The sequence below is a fragment of the Archocentrus centrarchus genome, chromosome 10 (genome assembly GCF_007364275.1).
Source record: "Archocentrus centrarchus isolate MPI-CPG fArcCen1 chromosome 10, fArcCen1, whole genome shotgun sequence".
NCBI classification, from domain to species: Eukaryota; Metazoa; Chordata; class Actinopteri; order Cichliformes; family Cichlidae; genus Archocentrus; species Archocentrus centrarchus.
This window is the reverse complement of record NC_044355.1, coordinates 26,160,518-26,181,634: the sequence shown is the minus strand read 5'-3', so window position 1 is coordinate 26,181,634 and position 21,117 is coordinate 26,160,518. Positions and strand designations below refer to the sequence as shown.

Below are 21,117 nucleotides of genomic sequence, written 5' to 3'. Positions count from 1 at the left end.
ACTGCAATACACTCCCTCATGACTGGGTATATTCAGGAGTAACTGTGGATGCAACAGGAACAAGGCAGAATCAACTTGCATGTTCTGATTCTTGTGGTTCTTTGTAGCAGTTTGGTGTATCTTGTGTATTAATGGATTTTTATGATCATTAAGATTTTTCTTTTTGATTTGGTGCTTCCTTGTGGGTATTTTATGGATCCTTCATGTACCATTGTAGGTTTTTGGTGTGTGTGTGTGTGTGTGTGTGTGTATTGCTTACTGGGTATTGCTTCAGGGAAACAGGGGTTCTGAGATGGGTACCATCTCCCCTGTTTGAGGGCTGCTAAAGGCAAACTGGTAATAAGCGTCTGGACAATCTAATGGTGCTGTTCGCCCTTATTTCCTATTCATTTTTTAACATCCTCTGTCAGCCTGGAAGTGCTTTCAGCTCAGTCTGAGACACTGAGAAAAATTTTATAATCTGCAGGCACTCAACATAGGACATGGGACACCCAGGGATGGAGGGTAGACTGCAAACACACTAGCAAGTTGCATTATGGGAACTGTAGGGTCTAATGCTTCTGGAACTTCACCTACACTAAATCATAAAGGACGTCACTCATTTTAAATCATTTTTGTTTAACGTGTCTTTGATTTGCCAAACTTAAAGACTCTCGTCTGATAACATGAACATTTTATCCTTGTTGGGGACATCGCTGAACTTGGCTGCCTCTGCTTGTCCCTCTAATGCTTGGCAGGTAACAGATTTGTTGCACTGCATGAATGCGGCCTGTTGTCGCTGCCATAAATTCTGCAGTTATGTAAGAGAGACAATTGATACAAAGGTTTTAGCAGCAGTTGCTGTTGTATCAGCAGTGGGCTTCGGTACACACACACACACACACACACACACACACACCTGTTTGGAGTGATTATGTGAGGGGAAAACTGGATGTACACATGGATGTCGTGCATGCCGTAGCTGTTTCTTCTTTCTTAAGCTGTGATCCTCTCATTTAGACAGTTGTTTAGGCTGTGTTTATTTTACTGCTCTGACCCTTACGTAGCACAAATAGCACAAATTGGAAGCTAACTCAGATTAAATGCAGATGACACACAAATCTGGAGTAAAGGGGAGCTTAATTTACCTCTGCATCTTCTTAATGGAGACGCTGAGATTTATCACAGCTCAGACAAGACAGTCTCTGCTGTGCTTCGGAGGTGGCAAAGTTTAATTTAGCCTGGAAACCTGAACCTCACCTCCTCAGTCAGCTCCTTCCCTGAGCCCAAGACAGGCCTACCAAAGCCAGCAGGCTGAGATTTATGGCAGTATTTTGGGTGTATAACAGTGAAAGTTTCCACATACCTTCAGTTAGCTCTGATATCCCATGCTGTTACCAAACAAAGTGACACTATGATGGAGGCAGAGTGACCTGGTACATAGAAAGTGATCCACATGGATCCATTTTTACTTTCCGGTGCAAATTATTTGAAATTCATACTTTATATTCTCCAAGGCATACAGAGTGTTGTTTGTAAAGTCAGCTGTTGGCTAGCTGTGAGATCATCCACTGGTTTTTGAAATCCTGTTTTGAAGCTTTGAGTTTTGGCCGTCACTAGCTTGTGTTTTTTTTAAGCCAGGTATCAGAAGTGAGGGGTGGACGCGACCGTGAAACAGAGGACACTGCACACTCATGTGTTAGCAGCTTGTTAGTTATAAAGTGGCTACATCTGAAATCATACCCTGCCTTATCATCTGTTTTTCTATAAACTGGAGCATAATAAACTTATTGGGCAAGTGCTTACTGAGATTGTAAATCCACTGAGAGGTAGGTTCATTTTTGTATTGGCTTTAATAAAGCTGGACTTCTTGTTGCAGTAAAAGAATTCTCACCATGCTGCCCATTTGAAAGAATGCAGGTTTAAGGCACATATTTTTGATCCAGTCTATGGTTTAAACTTGTATTAAAAATCACTTGACACTAAAACTACAAATACGTATAGCTGGAGAAATAATAATTTGATCCCCATGATGAATTCGTAGGTTTGTTTACTTACAAAGAAATGAACAGTCTGTAATATAGAACAGAATATCCAGAATATCCACAAGTAATATAGAAAAAAACACATTACATAAAAGTTATAAATTGATTTGCATGTCATTGAATGAAATAAGTATTTGATCTCCAAGCAAAACATGACTTAGTACCTGGTGGAGAAACCCTTGTTAGTGAGCACAGCAGTAAGACGTCTCTTGTAGTTGGTCACCAGGTTTGCACACATCTCAGGAGGGATTTTAGTTCACTCCTCTTTACAGAAACTCTCTGAATCCTTTAGGTTTCTTGGCTGCTGCTCAGTAACTCAAAGCTTCGGCTCCCTCCACAGATTTTCTGCAGGATTGAGGTCTGGAGACTGACTAGGCCACTCCATGACCTTAATGTGCTTCTTCTTTAGCCACTCCTTTGTTACCTTGGCCGTATGTTTTGGGTCATTGTCATGCTGGAAGACTCATCCATCACCTATCATCAGTGTTCTGGCTGAGGGAAGGAGGTTCTCATACAAGATTTTACAGCACATGGCCCCATTCATTGGCCCCTCAATGCGGTGAAGTTGTCCTCCACCCTTTGCAGAAAAACAGCCCCAAAGCTCCACCTCCACGCTTGTCTGTGGGGATGGTGTTCTTTTGGTCATACTCAGCATTTCTCTTCCTCCAAACACAACGGGTTTAGTTGATGCCAAAGAACTCGATTTTGGTTTCATCTGACCTTTACTGGCAAACTTAAGACAGTACATGTGCCTTCTTGAGCAGGGGGACCTTGCAGGTGCTGAAAGATTTCAACCCACTACAGCGTAGTGGTGTTCTTGGTGACTGCCACCACCTTCTCGTGATCATCCTCACCCATGAGGCAAGCTCTCGGTCTTGCATGGAGTGCCAGGCTCAGGGCGATTGATGGTTATTTTATTTCTTCCATTTTATAATAATCGCACCAACAGTTGTCACCTTCTCACGGAGCTTCTTGCTGTTGGTCTTGTAGCCCGTTCCAGCCTTGTGCAGGTCTACAGTCTTGTCCCTGACATCCTTTGACAGCCCTTTGGTCCTGCCCATGGTGGTGGAGAGGTGTGCTTTATACACATAACAAGCTGAGATCAGGAGTATCTGTAACTGACTGCTTGTAATCTGTGTGCCACATGTGCACGCAGCCAGTCTGTGGGTTGTAGGGGATCAAATACTTATTTCACTCAATAATATGCAAACTTTTATCTAAAGTGGGTTTTTTCTGGAATTTGGGTTGATATTCTATCTCTCGCCATTAAAATGAAACTACCATAAAAAAAATTAGAGACTGTTTATTTCTTTGTAAGTGAACAAACTTACAAATTCAGCAGGGGATCAAATTATTATTTCCCCCACTGTTGGCTTTGTGCATGTTCAACAATCCTAACTTGACATACAGTCCTATCACATGTCTTAATTGAGCCCCTACTCTGTGTCTTTTCTGAATCGTGGCTCATGCAGCTTCTGTCTCCAACTTTATATGAGAACTTTTCTGGCCATGGATGCTTTTAAAACTAGGGATTCAAACTGTTAGAGTTTTACTGAGAGCAGAGCCAGCGTCAGTTTTGATTATAGGCCTGCACATCTTTTCAGCATTAACACAAGAGTGTTACTGTCTTCATGGTTGACACAGTGTAGAAAGAGTAGAAAAGAGGTTTGAATGTGACTCGTGCAGAACAAAGCAAAAGTTTGACATCGATGTTTCGAGCTGTCAGAAAAACATACCAACATTAAAAAAAGAAATGTGTGGATAAATATGATTTTCTTGATTACCATCCCTACATGGTAATCAGTGGCTGAAAGCCTGTGCACATGACTTGTAAAACTAAATGTGTGTGTTCAGTTTTACCTGCAGACATTCATTTCTACAACACTGAGGCAAAACATGTTTGAGAGTCTCCCTTTGTGCTTGCAGGACCTCTGTCACTGCCTCCTGGAGCATGGCACAGTAAGTTAGACCTGCACACACAAACACTGACGTCACCTCTTTTCATGGACACTTCATTTATGGTTCACTTTTCACGAACCATAACTAATGTCTGCCTAAACTGAAGGCAATTTTAACTTAGAGCTTTACTCTAAAATTCTAATGATCATTGTCTCTGTTGTCTCCAAAAATAAGGGAAATCCCCACAGAGTGAGTCTGTTTACAGATTTATGTCCTCATAACTTGAGTAACACACCCAAAAACGGATAGAAAACACAGATTTATTCATTTCATTACTGGTGTGTAGAGTCCAGAGGATGCAGAAGAAGACAAGCACCATGTCTCTGACCATCTCCTCCTCCTCCTCCACCTCTGCTGCTGCGTCCTCCACTCATGAGCTCTCCTCCTGCTCCTCCACCTCCTCCTCCTCCTCCTCCTCCACTTTCCTCGCTCAGAGACACTCCAGCCTGGTGCAGCCACTGTGCGTCAGTCCTCAGAGGGTAATTACACCCAATTACAATGAATCATTTCATCTCATTTGATAAACGCACAAGTATGTTTCATTATGGGAATAAACTGTTTAAATTAGTAAATGTACTTTTAATGTCCTGTAATGTTGAAAGCGTGCTTTTATAAATAAATAAATATACCAAATGATTATCAATTAACAAATTCGATTAATCCATATTATGTTATTTGTCCAGCCTCAGAGTCCCGTCTACAACCAGCAGTATTCAGGCAGCGGAGTGGCTCCCACATTTGTTAAGGTAGAATAAATGTGTACACCTGTATTTATACACAGCAGCACAAAAATCAGAAAACCTTAATGAATATTTTATATCCACATGCATCTATTGCGAAATCTTCTCTTCATCATCGTCATCGCTGCTCCCTCTCCCAGTGCCTCCATGATGTGTGTACAGTGAAGGGTCAGCTGGTGGTCCTGGAGTGCAGACTGAGGGGGACGCCGCCCCTGCAGGTTATGTGGTACAGAGAGGATGAGCAAATCCTGGACTCCGATGATTTTAGGATACTTCGCAAGAGTAAGTATGTGTGTGTGTGTGTGTGTGTGTGTGTATGTGAGACAGTGGTGTCATGTAACCAGGACTTGACTGACTGATGTGACTTTAAGAACAAAATCAAAGGACTAAGAAGTGACACATGCTTAACTTAAAGATCAGAAATACACATCTGAATCCCACAGCTGAGGAATCTGTAAAGATACCCCCCCCCGTAAATATCTCATCTCTGTCCTTATTTTTTCCAGAGGCCAGTTCTGCATCAGTGCCGGGTGAGTACTCAACATTAATCCTATTAAAACATTAAAGAAAAGTGTAGAGCATATTTGATATTGTAAGATATGTTTTAAAAAGCCTCTAAAATGACTGAAAGTGATGTTTCTTCATTGTTGTTTTACTTTTCATTTTTATTAATGTCTGTGAAATGCTGGTAAGTAGATTTGGAGTTGCTGGTTTAGAACGCTCAGCAACTTAACACACTGGCGGCTCCAAGTGGATGCAAGAGGGAAATGCTGGAGACGTCTTTTTTTCTACCTCAACAATCTGGTTATCCAGCTGTGAAGTTGCTTATCTCTACAGTGAATCCATATTCACTCCTACGTTTTAATTAAGCCTCTAAGACCAGAGGTGTCAAACATACGGCCCTGGATCCAGTTAGGCGCACTGGATGGTTTATGGAGTGGAGTTTATAGTTTGTTACAACTGCAAAGAAAAAGGGCTGATTTTTTTTTGACTGTATTAAGCCTGGTGCTTCCTGGTGCTTCCTGTTAAGTTGTTAATCATGGATCACATGCTGCGAGTCACTGAACTGTTAATTTGATCAGAGCCACATGTCTGAATCATCAGTTTTCCAGCTTTCTCAATGATAAAGCCATTACCTCCTGTACCACACCAAAGTACAGTAAGACAGATAAACTAAAGAGCCATCTTATAATTATAGTAGTTCTTTGTAATGCGACTGGAAAAAATTAGGGATTTTGTTGGAATTGTATTTATTTTCCTTAAGAGATTTCAAGCTGTTTCTCGCCTGTTTTTATAAATGGGTGGTTCTGTTTCAGAACATAGTTCTTCACACTAAAAGAAAGCGAAACACTGGGAGTTTTATGTTATTATGTGACAGAGCTACTGGCATTGCTCTATAGACAATAGAAGGCCTCCATCCTTAATAGACACGCTCCACTTGATTTAATAATGTGCCTGTTTGTGTAATAACCAGCAACAGTTCATCTTTGATCATGTGTGAAATTCAGCCACTGGCATCTGAAGGTGTTCATTCAGTGGAGGGTGTTGATTACTGATGATGTGTTAACCTCTGCAGAGGAGCTGTGCACGCTGGTGATCACTGAGGCCTTTCCTGAAGACTCAGGCCTGTTTAAATGTGTGGTCCACAACGCCTTTGGCACCGTCTCCTGCTCAGCCGTGCTGGAAGTTTATGACGGTGAGATGTCATCTAAGCATACCATAAATGTTTCAGTTACAAGTTCACCTGAGTGACTGTCTTACTTACACCCACTCCACGCAGACCTGGACGAGCAGCTGGAGGTCGAGACCGTTCATCAGGATGCTTATTCTGTCAGACAAGAAGAAGAAGCCATGTTCCAACAGGAGACTTTGTCCTCCAGGACGAGCAAAGACTTTCCCCCTGTGCTGTCAGACAGTATGAACCTCCCTCCTCCTGAGTGGCCTGACGACACTACAGATGATGACATCCCTGTTGCAGAGTGAGTACATGGACACACAATACCCCGTCCTCTTTTTTATTTATTCACAAGGTTTTCTATTTTAATATACTAGTGGGTATTTCCTTTAAGCAAACAGCTGCAGTTCCTTTTATATCCACATGAGGCCGCTGCTGTGTTATTGCATTATTTCTTTTAAAGTCTGTACTAAATACTTACAAGCAACAACTATGATAGAATTAATCAGGACAAAAAATCTGCGTCCGAAAAAGAGATTTAAAGCGCGTCGAATACACTTAGAAATACACTTAATAAACAGAAATGGCTACGTCACTGGTGGGGGGGGGGGGCTCTGTGAGGATTAAACGTGATGACGCAGAGCTTTCGGGAAAATTAAAACAACCTGCAGGGCACGCGCGGTCACGTCTCCTCGCGCACTTCTCGTGAGCGCGCGCTGTCACCTGTTGCAGTCGTGCCTCGGTGGAGTTTGGGGGCGGTCTATCTGCTCCCGCAGCGACAGTCCAGCTTCACTCAGGTTTAAGGACAGCGGCGTGGAAGCGTTTAACGAGGTAAGAAAGGACCCCGCTTGTCTCTGCGCCGGTTGCGGCGATACGCGTTTACAGCCTGCGGGTAACTTTTTGGACTCAAACTCTTTTAGCTCCCTGCTTTTACTTTAATGTTTAAACAGGTTAATTAGTTTATAGCGCGGGAACCTGAAATGCTGTGTCCTCCTCATAAGGTCAAACTATGTTTAGAGCGCTTGGAAAGTGAACATTAGTCTATTTAGGGGTTGGAGCGGTTTCAGGGGTAGACGTCATAATTAAAGTTAAGCCAATTAAGACGTTTTACTCACAGGCAAGTGCAAAACAGTGTTCACGTCACATACAAAAATGTGTTGAGAATATAATAATTAGGCCCACTGCAGCCTGTTATCCAAAATACAGCCAAAGAAGCCACATTTTGTAAAAATTAAGATTTTATGCTTTTAATGTAGTTACAGTTATTCCGGCTAATTTAAGGAGACACTTTTTCCCCGCTAAAAATTAAATAAAATATGATATAACCACATTTAATGCTTTTGTGGAGTTCATTTCAGGCTCTCATTTCTGTATTACTGCTCAGCTGTGTTTGTGGAGCAGAGTCCATGCTGGAGCCAAGGTGCCTCACGGTGGGCTGTGAGCTCATCAGTGAAGTGGCAGCTCTGTCCTTCAGGCAGTAAACTAAATGCTCAATTTTTCAGATAATAATCCTCCGTAGGAGGATTTTTTTTCTTTTTTCTTTTCACTACACCAATATTTGTGTATGGGTATAAGTTTGGGCATTTTTTCCCCTCAGACATTCAAGTTTTGGTTAATGCACCAGAAATAAATTCTCACTAAAATATATTAAAAGCTGCAGCACCAAAGTGTAGTAACGGGCGGGAGAGTAAAATAACATCAGATCACCGATGCTGCTCAGTCGGTGCATATTGAGGGTTTTTGCATCTTTGGTTCACATTCAGATGGAGTGAGCGTTTCACGGTGTGAAGTATGTTTGGCTGTCCGGTCTCTATGAGCGTCCAGGGATATGAGCTCATCTGTAACGTGAAGAGCAACCATGGCGTTTGGTGTCCTTCAGAAACCCCCTCCCCAGCCTTCCTCTGTGTTTACACAACAACAGTTGTTCAGAAACTGTTGGCAGCGGTCTGGCAATTAAGGTCACGTTGAGGTTCTTTGCCCAGCTTCAAGTTTATCTGATTATTGATTGAATTATTTGGTCAGAAGGAGGAAGTGAATCATCTAAAGTGCAAGAGGCTTCTGTTGGTTTTTCCTGCAATAAAAATAACAGTCGCAGATAAATGATGACGCAGTCTGCTTATTATGGTCTGGTAAAGAGCAGTTTAAAAAGCTCAAAATGAATGGGTGTGTTTCTTTGAGACAATGTGCATGGTCTATTTGGAGTTGGCATATCCAAGAGTGACTTTTTAGTGTACTCGGTTTCTGTAAAATAATTTTTCTTCATTTTTTGTTTAAGTGTTTAACAGCGGTGGGGAAGTGATGGAATAAATGAGCAGTTGCATATTAGTCCTCTGTTGGCGTCAGTCATGCAGAGGACTCAGGAGCTTGGCCAGCTTGTATCCACAGTGCCAATCATCTCTCGTGTGTGTGTGTGTGTGTGTGTGTGTGTGTGTGTGTGTGTGTGTGTGTGTGTGTGTGTGTGTGTGTGTGTGTCTGTCTGTCTGTGTTAAATGGGTTGGGTCACCAGTAAAGTGTCTGCACCTGCCAGCTGATGTCCAAATACCAAGATTAATATAGCTTTGGCCACTTAATCACACAAACACACACATAGAGGCACATATATCATGCATTCACACAGTAGCATTTAAAGCACACACAAAACTACAACACATATGGATCAACACATTGAATGCACTGTTACTAATTTAGTCAACCTCTGGCAAGTTAGTATCCACTGATACAAAGCACGAACATTTAACCAGTCGGCCTGAGCAGCGTCTGTTCTTCCATGGCTTCCTGATTGTTCCCTGGGCTGTAGGTATATGATGCTAATTGTGTGGATATGATAGGGATTAGCCCACTAAATGGTTGCAGTTTGCTGCCCTCGCATGTTTACACCAGAAATGGTAGTTTGGGTTCTCCCATATAAAATTTGAGAATGATTCCCGCCTCAGACTCCTTCAGAATCAGCTGATTTCTTTGTACAATAACTTGAGTATATTTAACAAGACTGTGAAAAAATTGAGTTACAGGCGGTACATGGAGGTTTGTTGAAATTTGGCACTTTTTAATTTCTCTTGTTTTTCCAGCGTACTTGAGCTGGTGCAAAAATGTACAGGGGACAGGCACGTGGGATTTTCTGGGCTGAAAAACGCCCTGATTTTCTTTGCAGCTCTGGTAAAAGCTGTATTTCATACTGGTATGTGGACGTTAAACACAGTGTTTTCTCACTCTTACAGAAGTTAGTCTATATTTAAATTTCTGTTTAACTGTATAGGGCAGCACTCTTGTCTTCCATAGATTCTTGCTGGAGGATTCAACAATATTTGCTTCTGTAATGGACACAAACCCATAGAGATGATGTGTGGATGGTTATGGCAAACTGGCAATTTGAAGTGTTACCCTCTTTAGCCAGAACCATCCAGTAGAGCTTAACCCATTTATTGGTCGATGGCGGCTATTTGCTGATCTGTCAGCATCAGAATTTATAACAGGCAATAAATGAAAATGTAAAAAAGCACAGAAGAAATGGGAGAAACACCTTTCAACTGTCAGAAGTGTTAAAATTGCATAGTTTGTCCAGCAGACAGCACTTTGCAACTGTTTGGAATGCCACAAACAACAATCAGCTGATCTGATCTGAGCGTAAACAGCTACACAATGTTACATATCCGAATACCGGATTTTTTAAATCCTCAAATATCTGTATTTTTCTCAAGAATCCTGGATCGGTCAGACTCTTTCTAGAGGCAAAAAGTCAGCAGATATTATTCTGTTTGTTTAAAACATGCAAAATACTCCCAAACAGTTGAATAGTTTACACTCAGGTTACTACTTGTAGTCACCACTGTGTACAGCTCACTGATCTCGAGTTTTGTTTTTGTTTTTAATTGAAACTCATGATGTCAACATTTTGAAACACCCTCAGATAAGCCCATACTGTCCAAGCCTGTTAGCTAACCTCTCAGCTAGATGCAACACTGTCATCACTAAGCTTTAAAAAAAAAAAATCCCTGCTCCCTCCAACCATCCTCAGTGCAGGCAACCTAAGGGGAAACACTAGGGTTAAATGAGTGAACAGTGCATCTTCAGAGTTAATATCTGCTAACATTTACTCATTGCCAAAGGCAGTTTTATATCCTTGTCATAAATTTACAGGAAGTCTTTTACAAACCTCGGTGAAATTTGGTATAAAATTAGGCCACGGGTCACAAAAGAACAACTGTGTGTAGAGTACCACCACATATCCAACATATAGCCATCCATGTAGGCCACACAAAATTTCAAAATCTCCCAATATACATCTTATCAGATGGTTTTGATCCAGATTGAAGGTTTCAGACTGTGGGTCAGCTGATGCTGGCTGGCCAGCTCGTGCCCCCAGGAGAAGTGTGTGGACGTAAGGAAGTGTGTGCGAGCGCGTAAAGAGAGGGAGGCTGCTTTTGTCATTATGCTCCTGCGTAGCTCAGACTTCGTGGTAGTCATGGGAACAGCATTCTTTCCTAGTAGAAAAGTAGAGGTCCAGCCAGGCTTGGTGTTACAGGAAGAAAACCACCGAGTGGGCTGAAATGGAGCAGATGTCTGTTACACTCGTTAAACAGCTCCACACGTTCAGTTTCAGTCTTATTGAAACATACTGGACAGTCTGTTTTTTGGATACAAAAATACTGTTCACCAGTTGACACATGGCTCTTACACATGGGCATTTCAAATAGGGGGAAAAAAAATACTGTTTAAACTATTCAGATATACTTCAAAGGTGTCCCACCCTCTTCACATGAATATGCATAGCTGTGGAAAACTTGTGTGTGTGCCATAAACTCTATATAAAAGATGGACATAGCAACTATAATGCCCGATTCATTTCAGCTGCTTCCATGTTGGATTTTGGAGCCAGAACTTTTCATGCCAAGAGCATGTAGAGATCAGGGGGTTATTGTGGGTTACCTTTAATTTTTAGGAACCTTTTTTTTGTTTTGTTTTGTTTTGTTTTGTTTTGTTTTGTTTTGTTTTTTCTCATCCCAGAACCTGTTAGTAATTTAAATCTTAAATCTAGAGCTGACATGTTTGTCTTTCTGTCAGTTTCCCTGAGCCTCAGCTGGCCAACCAGTCCTCTGAAGAGCCCTTTGGTCGCAGCGAGGAGGAGTGTGCCCTGAGCTCAGAGGGCCAAAGGTCACCAGAGGTTACCGTTCGAGCCTGTACGTCGAGCCCAACTCCGCCACCCTCACCCCCCCCTCTGGCACAAGCCAAGGAGAAAGCCCCAGCGCCCAAGCTGTTCACCCCAAGCAAGCTCAATTTCACAGTAAGAACATTTCTTGTGGATTTCTGCTCTCGGGAAAGTCTGTTCTGGCTGTCTGTCAGCAAGATTACACGTTACACGGTTAGATGTTGCATGATTCAGTTGTAAATTTGAGTTTCTTCTTCCTTCTAGTCCTCCCAGTCAGGAGGTAACAGCATGAACCTGTCAGACCTGCCTACCTTCACTCCCAGTGCCTTCCCTCCCAGCGCCTTCAACTATGAGCGACCAAGGCATTTTATTCAATCTCAACCAGCCTTCCAGGCACCCAGCTATGACAGCGTGCTGAAGGAGGCCCAGGAAAACCAAAATAACTCCCAGCAGAGCCTCAACAGTGCCCAGAAAAGTCCAAATGTTCTGGAGACGCAGAGTCAAACTAAAACCATGTCCGCACAAAGTCAGTCGTTTTCCCAGTCTCAGTCAGTGTCGAAGTCCTTGTCACAGACCCAGTCACAGTTTCAATTACTGAACCTCAGTCAGAACCAATCCCAGTCAGCCGCTCCGCCACAGATCCACTTCCAGACCAACGGAACAGCCAAGAGTTCTCCGTCTTCATCCAGCCTCAGCTCCCCTGTCTCCACCCCGGCTTCCTCTGCTGCACCTGCCCTTTCCTCCACAGGCCCCGTGCTCATTCCCTCTACCCCCACAACCTCCTCGTCTTTCCCAGCCTCCTCATCTCTGCCCCGCACCACCATGCGCTCCACCATCACCCTCACCCCTAGCATCCCCAGTGCCACGGGCCTTGGCAGCGCCACCTTGCCTGCTAACCAGGACACCATGTCAGCATCTGCTGCTTACCTGTGCTCTGTGTTACCCTCCTCCTCCTCCCCTTTCTCCTCCAAACTATCTCCTAACACCAACCATCCTTTCTCCTCTACCTCCCCCTCCTGCTCCCCACTTGCACCCTCAAGCCCTCACCTCCCTATGAGAACCTCCCCTTCTTCATCCTCTCTCCCTCAACAACCTCTGCCAGTGTCTCCTTCCCTCCCACACTCCCCTCTCTCTCCTTCCTCCTCACCCTCCTCTGTTTTACAGCAGCCTGTCACCCCCAGCAATCAGAACCGGGTACAGCCTGCTGTTGTCTCCTTACCTGCTAGCTATAAGGGGACGCCAAGCACGTAAGTTGTAGGATACCTCAATTTAGCATGCACAGGTACAAACTTACTGGTGTTTCTGGTATTTTGACAGTGAAAACTTTGGCCTTCAAAATCAAGTTGAATCAACATTTCTCTCAAAGTTTGAACAAAAACTTATTTAGAATTTATTGCAGGATGTATTGGTTTCAGCTACAGTAGATGCTAATAAATGGGCGAGTGTGCATACAAGAGGAAATAGGTTTCCACACCAGTACAGTCATACAGAAAAGAGTTTTCACAGGACTCTGTACAGTCCAATGAAAACAGTTAAAGGAGACCTCTTCTGCTCATTTCCATCTCCATATTTTTAATTCTTGAACTCGACTATAGTATTTTTGGATGACTAACAGTTCCAAATAATCCTTATTTTAAAATAACTACTGCAGGTCAACCACTGTCTTACAAAAAGCTGTTTAGCTTAATTAATTTCTCATCCTCCCTCCCTCCTGTCTTCCTCGCAGCCTCCCCAAACCCATATTGAAGAAGGCTGTAGCTCCTCGACCCTCCTCGTCTCGCTCCACAGACGAAGACATTCAAGGTTCCAAAGACGCTCTGATTCAGGACCTGGAAAAGAAGCTTCGCTCAAAGGAAGCCAGGAGGAGGAACAGCCAGGTGTGCTCCCCCACCAGCACACAGAGTGTAGACCACACACACTGTCTATATGAACAGAACACAGTACAGTAGTTAACAGGAATATTCATGGCACACTTTCTGTGTGTTGCTTAAAAATGATGTAATTGATTTAAATTTACCAACATGAAGCTTCATTTTCACAGAAACTGTCTTACGAGGAGCGTATGGCTCGTAGGCTGTTGGGTCCAGACAACACTTCCTACATGTTTGACCAAGACAGTCTTTCAGACTCACAACTTGACCAGGTACAACTTTGATTTTGTCAGTGAGCGTCTCATTTATTACCAAAATTCTTCAGTCCAAAGGGGGCGTTTCAGATTGCACTGATGGGTGCTGCGGGGCTGACGTTTATGTTGGCTCTGCTCCAGAAGCCATTAGCGTTCATTTTGCTGTTAAGTGAAGACCTCACATTAATGCAGTCATTTGGGTTTGAATAGATGAGCAATGAGCCAGCTTCCCTCTCGGGGCCTCCTGATGGGCTCCCAAGCCCCAGAGTTGAGAAGGCCTGGCAGTGTAATCAGCAGCCGCAGCGAGCGGCCTCACACTGTCATTTTGACCAGTTCACTGTGCGCGTGTGTGTGTGTGTGTGTGTAGGATTGTTCTGTCAAAAAGCTCACAGGGCTTTACACCATCTATTCTCTCTCTCTCTCTCACTCGCACGCACAAAAACACAAAAACGCGCGCACACACACACACGTCAGTGGCTTTTTCTAGCTTGCTTTCTGAGAATGAACCTCTTTCAGTAGTGACAATGGGACTATTGTGTCAGAACACACACATACAAACACACTCACATTTACCCTGCTGTTATTTTGCCATCCTGCTGACCTGTATGAGTCAGTTTTCAGCCTGCAGTATGATTGTCTGTTAATATTGATCTGTGTTTTGTTACAGCCAGATTCACCAGAAGGAAGACACACGGGTGGACTATGGTAAATACAATTTAGACACCAGTACTGCACAGAATGATAAACCCAGCTTTCCTTGAATGTGGGGTTTCCCCTTGAGATGTTTGTCCTGCATCTGAGGAGTTGCTGTGGGCTAAGGAAAAAAATAAAACAGTAGTACTTTTAATCACATTAATTATACTGCTGGCTAGTTTAATGGCCAGTACCTGACCATTTAACTTGTCCAACATGTTTTTGTTTTTTTTTGTTTTTTTTATTGGCCATGCCCATTGGGACTATTGGTTTTGTCAAAGCCTGCTTTCATGCTTGCAGAGTCTGTGCTGGGATTCCTACCATCCCATTCTAATTGCAGATTATTGCAACAAGAGAAAAGATTGAAAACAAAGCTGCAAGATTACACACTTTACCGCCATTAAAGCTTCAATTTAAAGAAAAAGCCAAGCAATTAATTCTTTTGCAACCTAACTCCAGCTGCCTGCTAGTAAGGATTAGAGGAGGTTCAAGTTCCTCATAGCATATTTGTGATGTCAGTGGACAGAAACAGAAAAGGAGTCGGTGTTAATGTGGTTGATTTTTTTTTTTTTTTTTTTTTTTTTGTGTGCGGTCACTAGTGGACTGTAAAGTTCAGTCATTGAAAGTGAGGTTATAAATAAGTAATAATCTCTGCAGGGGGAGGCACCACTCGAGGACAGATGAGAGGGGTAACGAAGGATCGGCTATCCAGGAGAAATGTTACGCTCCTCGCTTCCTGCAGGTCCCCCCGGACCTCACAGTGGAGGAGGGACGCTTCTGTAGGATTGACTTCAAGGTGAATCCCTGATACACATGTGCCTGCATTAAGATTAAGGACTTTTATGTTTACTAGAACCCACACAAATGAATTTGAATAAAATATTTTTCATGAAAAATTGCAATTGTCTTCATTTCAGGTGGGAGGCCTCCCAACACCCGACGTCTCCTGGTATCTGGATGGTAAAGCCATTCGTCCGGACGACTACCACAAGATGCTGGTGTGTGAGAAAGGGATGCATTCATTCATCATTGAGATTGTCACAGTGCATCATGCTGGTGTGTATGAGTGTGTGGCCAGGAACCGAGCCGGGGAGAGCAGATTTACCATGAGGCTCAATGTAATAGGTAAATATTCTGTTTTTAGGCTGGAAGAAGAGTTCTCACAGTGACTCTTCATCGTGATTATGACTGAATTAATAAATACCGTCCCTTTCTTTTCCTCACTGTGGGGCAGGATTCAGTCACGTGCATCATGCAGCCTATTCTTTCCTCTGCAGCTCAGGAAGTTCTCCGTCCTCCCACCTTTGTTCAGAAGATGATGAACTCCAGAGCTCTGGAGGGCGACACTGTGAGGTTAGAGTGTAAAGTGGATGCTTCTCCTCCACCGCAGCTCTTCTGGAAGAAAGATAAAGACATGCTGCGCATCGACCCCAACAGAATGAGGTGCGTCAACTAAAGTTCAGACTCCACTCTGCAGGTGATGATACAGAGCATCCACTCTTTGACCACTACACTCGGGCCAATATACGTTAACTTTACTGTCTCTCTTACTGTTTCTCCACAGTCTGTACCAGGACGGGTCAGGCCGGCAGTGCTTGTTGATAGAGAGGCTGATGAAGTCAGATGCTGGCTGGTACACTCTCTCTGCCATTAATGAAGCTGGCATGTCCACATGCAACGCCAGGCTGGATGTAGGAAGTAAGTGTGTTCATTTCTATATGCAAATAAACTTTGAGAGGTCTGCCTCGGCTATCTGCCGTGTGAGATAGCCTGCTCGTTACCATAGAATCCCAGGCTGTAAAATCAAACAGCAGATGGAGAACGTTGTGTGCTCAGAGCCTCAATGAATCCTGCTCTGTCCCTGGGAACTCATCAAACAAATGGTGCGTTGTGTGATCGAGCAGAAACTTGATGAACATACGAGGCTCCGACCTGCTGAAGAATACTCTATAATTACCACACGATAACTATAGAGCGAGGAGAGCTCACTGGAGGCAGATACAACACAGCTATTAGGTTTCTGCTCTTTCACATAATGCCATCTGCTATGCTGAGAGGTCCTTGATACACATAAGCAACACTGATTACCTGATTAGCAAACATGACAGTGAGTTTAGAGCACCATTTCTGAACCACAGCTCAGACTCCTCTTAACGAGGAGGTTTTGAGAAGCATTCAGGAGTGGAATTAGCAGCCATGAAAATCCATTTTCAAGTATTTACCTGTGCGCACTGAGATGAATGAAGGCACTAGGCAGTCTGTAAACATCACATCTGGTTAGGTTCCCCGGCTACTCTAACCCCAACTGATGTGAAAAATTAATTACTTTTTCTAAATAACAGTATTTTATAGGTGTCAAAGTGCTTATTTATTGTTCCCTGAATGCCATGGTGTGGGAGAACAATTTCTAAAGGTTAGATGTCTCATATTCTGATTGCACAGGGTTAAGGTGCTGCTTGGTGATCACAGGGGTTAAATGTATTTTCTGAAAGTACAGCTTTCACTAAGTCAGTCATTCTACTGTCGACTCACTAAGATATATTCAAGTAACCTCGGAGCAAAGAGCTGCATTAAAAAAAAAAAAAAAATATATATATATATATATATATATATATATATATATATATATATATATATATATATATAAATATATATATATATATATATATAAATAAAATAAAGAAATACTTTCTTTTTTTGGGGGGGTGGAGGGGTGTCTGGCACGATGAGCCAAATAAAGTAAACTTAACTACATCGAGCACTTTATTGTGCAGAGGATTTAACCAAACCTGTTTGATCAGCCCTGTTAGTCTTTTCTGTTCAATTCAGTTCCTTTCACTGGAACTAAGGGGCCGAGCCCAGCTCCTGAAAAACAACCCCCCCCCCCCCCACACCAAACTTTACACTTGGCACAGTGCAGTCTGACAAGTACTGTTCTCCTGGCAACCACCAAATCCAGACTCATCCATCAGATTGCCAGATGGAGAAGTGTGATTCATCACTCCAGAGAACACGTCTCCACTGCCCTAGAGTCCAGTGGCAGCGTGCTTTACACCACAGCATCTGACACTTTGCATTGTGCTTGGTGATGTAAGGCTTGGACGCAGCTGCTCGGCCATGGAAACCCATTCCATGAAGCTCTCTATGCACTGTTCTTGAATTAATCTGAAGGCCACATGAAGTTTGGAAGCCTGTAGCAATTGACTCTGCAGAAAGTTGGCAACCTCTGCGCACTGTGCTCCTCAGCATCCACTGAACCCCACTCTGTGATTTTATGTGGCCTACCACTTCATGGCCGAGTTGCTGTCATTCCCACTCACTTCTACTTTGTGGAATATTTAGTAGAGAGGAAATTTCCCAACAGGATCCCATCTATTCAGCAAGTCCTATCATGGTACCACGCTGGAATTCACTGAGCTCCTGAAAGCGACCCATTCTTTCACAGATGTTTGTAGAAGCAGTCTGCATGCCTAGGTGCTTGATTTATACACCTGTGGCCCTGGAAGTGATTGGAACACCTGAATTCAATGATCTGGATACTTTTGGCAATATAGTGTATGTATGTGAAGGTTATCTGAACTGTTTGAGCCTCTTTTTCCTGTACAGCAATGAGTAATGAAGACACAGGTCTGTAGCTACATGGTAGAAAGTCTGGCATTATTGTACACATTGAAAAAATAAAGTCCAGTAAGTGATGTATTATAGAGATTTTTTTTTTTAATTCAGATGATGTTAATGGCTATGTCCCCTTCTTTTATTAGAAGAATATTATGAGCTAGTAGTGTGGGTAAGGTAAAAGGGAAGGTGTAACACTGTGGATCCATTGTTCCTTCATGTGTGTGCTAGTCACATATCTGGCTCTGAGCCATGCTGTGCTATCCTGTGGTATGGCATGCAGGGTAGAAGGGTTATTTTCAGACACCTGGCATGAGAGGAATTTTTTTTCCTGAGTCTACCAGTAAGATGTGTTGCTGCTCTTGGGGGGGCAGCCCCAGTGTTACGCTGCTGTCTTTAAAAACTTGGTTGATTTAATGTTATCTTTGATTTAAAATGAAGTCATCTGGCTTTGCTGCAAACCTGTTAAAGGAATATATGAACCCATCACTCCTTTCTCTCTGCCCCTACCAGCCCGCACAACTCCTGCCATGAAACCTGCGCCTGCCGGCTCAAAGACTCTGAAGCTGCTGTCCTCTCTGAGCCACGTTCCTGCTCTGACAGTGGAGAGCCCAGCCCAGCACACTGCCCCGCTGTATGAGAGCGAAGAGCTGTAGACCCATGACCTCCACTAACCACCATATCAGAACTGTAAAGAGAGGAGCCTCTGACTCTAACATCAGGGCAGAAACTAATAGCATCGCAGCGTGCACATCTCAGAGCAGTTTGGATCCACAACACATTCAGTAAGCTTCAAAAAACAAACATTTTGGCTGATGTGTCATCTTTTCAACACTTGGGTATATGAAATAGCTACAATGCAACACTGGAGATTTACTTGTTACTTTGAGAAAACCATTTGGAGAGTTTGGGACTGGTTATTGTCCATGTGCTGCTGTTTGTCACAGCTGTTTCCGCCCTTCTGTTTCTGTCTGTTGGCTGTTTGATGAGCCTGTAAGCCCCTCTGCTCTGCTTTCTCTCTCTGCCTCTTCATCCTCCCGTCCCGTCTCAGCTGCATTCTGCTGAGAGCAGAATGCAGCTCCTCGGTCATGGATGTATTAATAGAGCTGGGTATGCTGTGGCAGAGGCTGCCCTGCTGTCAGGTTTGGTCTCAATGGGCAGCCACATTACTGCAACACAATCTCCTGTGGTCCAGAAACCATTTTTGAAAGGACACATTCATGGCAGGACTCATGGCCATATATTACAACATGTACTGAATGTTTAAACTAATGCTTAATATTTTTAAATTTTAACCAGAGCAAGTTTTTTTTCCATCGCTTAATACAAAATTTATGATAGAAGCAGGCTGAGTCAAACTGGACACTTGTACATTGACGTGAACAGCGCATAGTGCGTGTGCTGCTGTGCACCCTTTAAACTCTCATCCATGGCCTAGATTAGAAAACTGAAACCAACAGCTCTACCCACAATCCAGCAGTGCCTCCACATATCACACACACTACACATCAATCCTGACAACTGTCTGCTTATCACTCCTTTGTCCATCCGTGTTCTTAACCACTTATCCAGCGCGGGGTTGTGGGAGTCCTGGAACGTGTTCCAGCTGTCATAGAAAGACTGTAAAAAAAGATGGACGTAGCTGCTGTGATATCACCCACTGACTAATGAAGTCCATTTTTTTGAAGCCTCGAGCTGTGTTCGATGTCTCCGTCCAGGTGTTTTGAAACAAGATGTGAAGAGGGAGGGGCAGATCAGACTGAAACTGAACACACTGCATGCTCAATGGCTAACAACTTGTGATTGATATGTTGTTAGCCAATAACAATATCCTGGCCATTCCTCCTTTCTGACTTGAATAATAACCGTATTTCCATTATTCAGTGTAACCTGAAACTAAAGGCTGCGTCATCAGGAAAGTGTTTAGAGGTCACAAAGGAAGAAAGCTGTGGGCCATTTTCTCCCATACACTAATAAATAACCAGAAGTCTTTTTTTTAACCGTTACTGCCCCCTGCTGTCCACTTACAAAGACTGCAGCTCCAAAGCCAAGTGTTGGCTCCACTTTTTAGACCTGCTAAAAGCTACGTCCATCTTTTATGCGCTGTCAGTGGTCACAGGGTGAGAGGCGGGGTACACCGTAGAAAGGTTGTCAGTGAGGAGAAAGTGTCCTGTACTCCATTTCTGCAGCTTTTACTTATATTTTGTGTGCGTTTGTCCTTAAATTACTGCTGCCTCTGCTGTCTGTAAAGCTTTTTAACCGGTCAAATCTGGTTTTAAACTTTTCCAATTCATCAGATGTTTGTTACTGCTCAGATTCTCAGCTGTGGTATGAGTTTAATCTCTGTTTGAAAAGTTGCTTTATGGTACACTATATGTATGTGACTGAAGCTATTTATTTATCAGTGTTAGGACTTTGTCGCTTTACCTGCAGAAGGCTGAAAATGTGTATAAAGACCAGGCTGCCATTCTGATACCTGAATGTAAAACCTGCTCTGCACACAAAGCAATGTTCAGACTGAACTGTAAACATTTATATTTGATCACATCTGCAGTGCAGATATGTTTTAACTCCAGAGGAGAAAATCCAATTTTTTTTCCCCCTCTTTAAATACATTTATTTCTGTTGAGCATACAAATGGGTATCAGCATGCCAGCCTGACTCTCCATTTCTGACCTTAAAATGAATGAATCCATCAGAAATTTTCTTGCTTGCTACTGCCAGCCTGGAGCTCATGTCACAAAAAATTAAACTTGGGGTTTTTTTTGCCAGATCTGCATGCAAATTAAATCTGGCATTTAACCCTGTGTGGCCACAGCTCTGTGAGACAGTCCTGTGTAGCTGAGATCTGGGTCTGGATAAACTGCCTTAAATGTAGCCCCAGGTGTGAGAATAAATGCTGAAGTAGTGGGGCTCATTTTACCCAAATCACTCCAACTGCCTTGTACTTCTCTAATCCACTAATCTTCAGTTGATCACTAAGGCACGTGGATCAGATGGGGTTAACGCTTACTTAAAGCACCAGACTAAGTTGAAATCTGCAGTGTATATTCTCCTGTACTGTTTGTTGTGAGAACTTCTACATATCACTGGATGAATGAGGAATAAAGTCTATATGACCTTGACTTTGTCTTTTGCCT

At 43.1% G+C, this 21,117-nt stretch overlaps 1 protein-coding gene across 1 annotated transcript; it reads left to right on the top strand.

Moving 5' to 3' along the window:
* The first annotated feature begins 3,957 nt into the window (after positions 1-3,957).
* myot (myotilin) lies at positions 3,958-21,074 on the top strand. The gene is made up of 18 exons (XM_030739066.1): positions 3,958-3,983; positions 4,158-4,172; positions 4,270-4,462; positions 4,667-4,729; positions 4,864-5,005; positions 5,230-5,253; positions 6,300-6,419; positions 6,504-6,702; positions 11,460-11,679; positions 11,809-12,791; positions 13,271-13,421; positions 13,586-13,687; positions 14,337-14,374; positions 15,020-15,158; positions 15,280-15,487; positions 15,640-15,805; positions 15,927-16,060; positions 18,491-21,074. Exons 1-18 carry the CDS (start codon positions 3,976-3,978, stop codon positions 18,631-18,633), a joined length of 3,048 nt encoding a protein of 1,015 aa, XP_030594926.1. The 5' UTR covers positions 3,958-3,975; the 3' UTR covers positions 18,634-21,074.
* The last annotated feature ends 43 nt before the right edge of the window (positions 21,075-21,117 follow it).

Coding starts and splice junctions, on each gene's coding strand:
- myot (XM_030739066.1), top strand. Junction 12,792..13,270: donor TATAAGGGGACGCCAAGCAC/GTAAGTTGTAGG, acceptor TCTTCCTCGCAG/CCTCCCCAAACCCATATTGA. Junction 14,375..15,019: donor AGACACACGGGTGGACTATG/GTAAATACAATT, acceptor TAATCTCTGCAG/GGGGAGGCACCACTCGAGGA.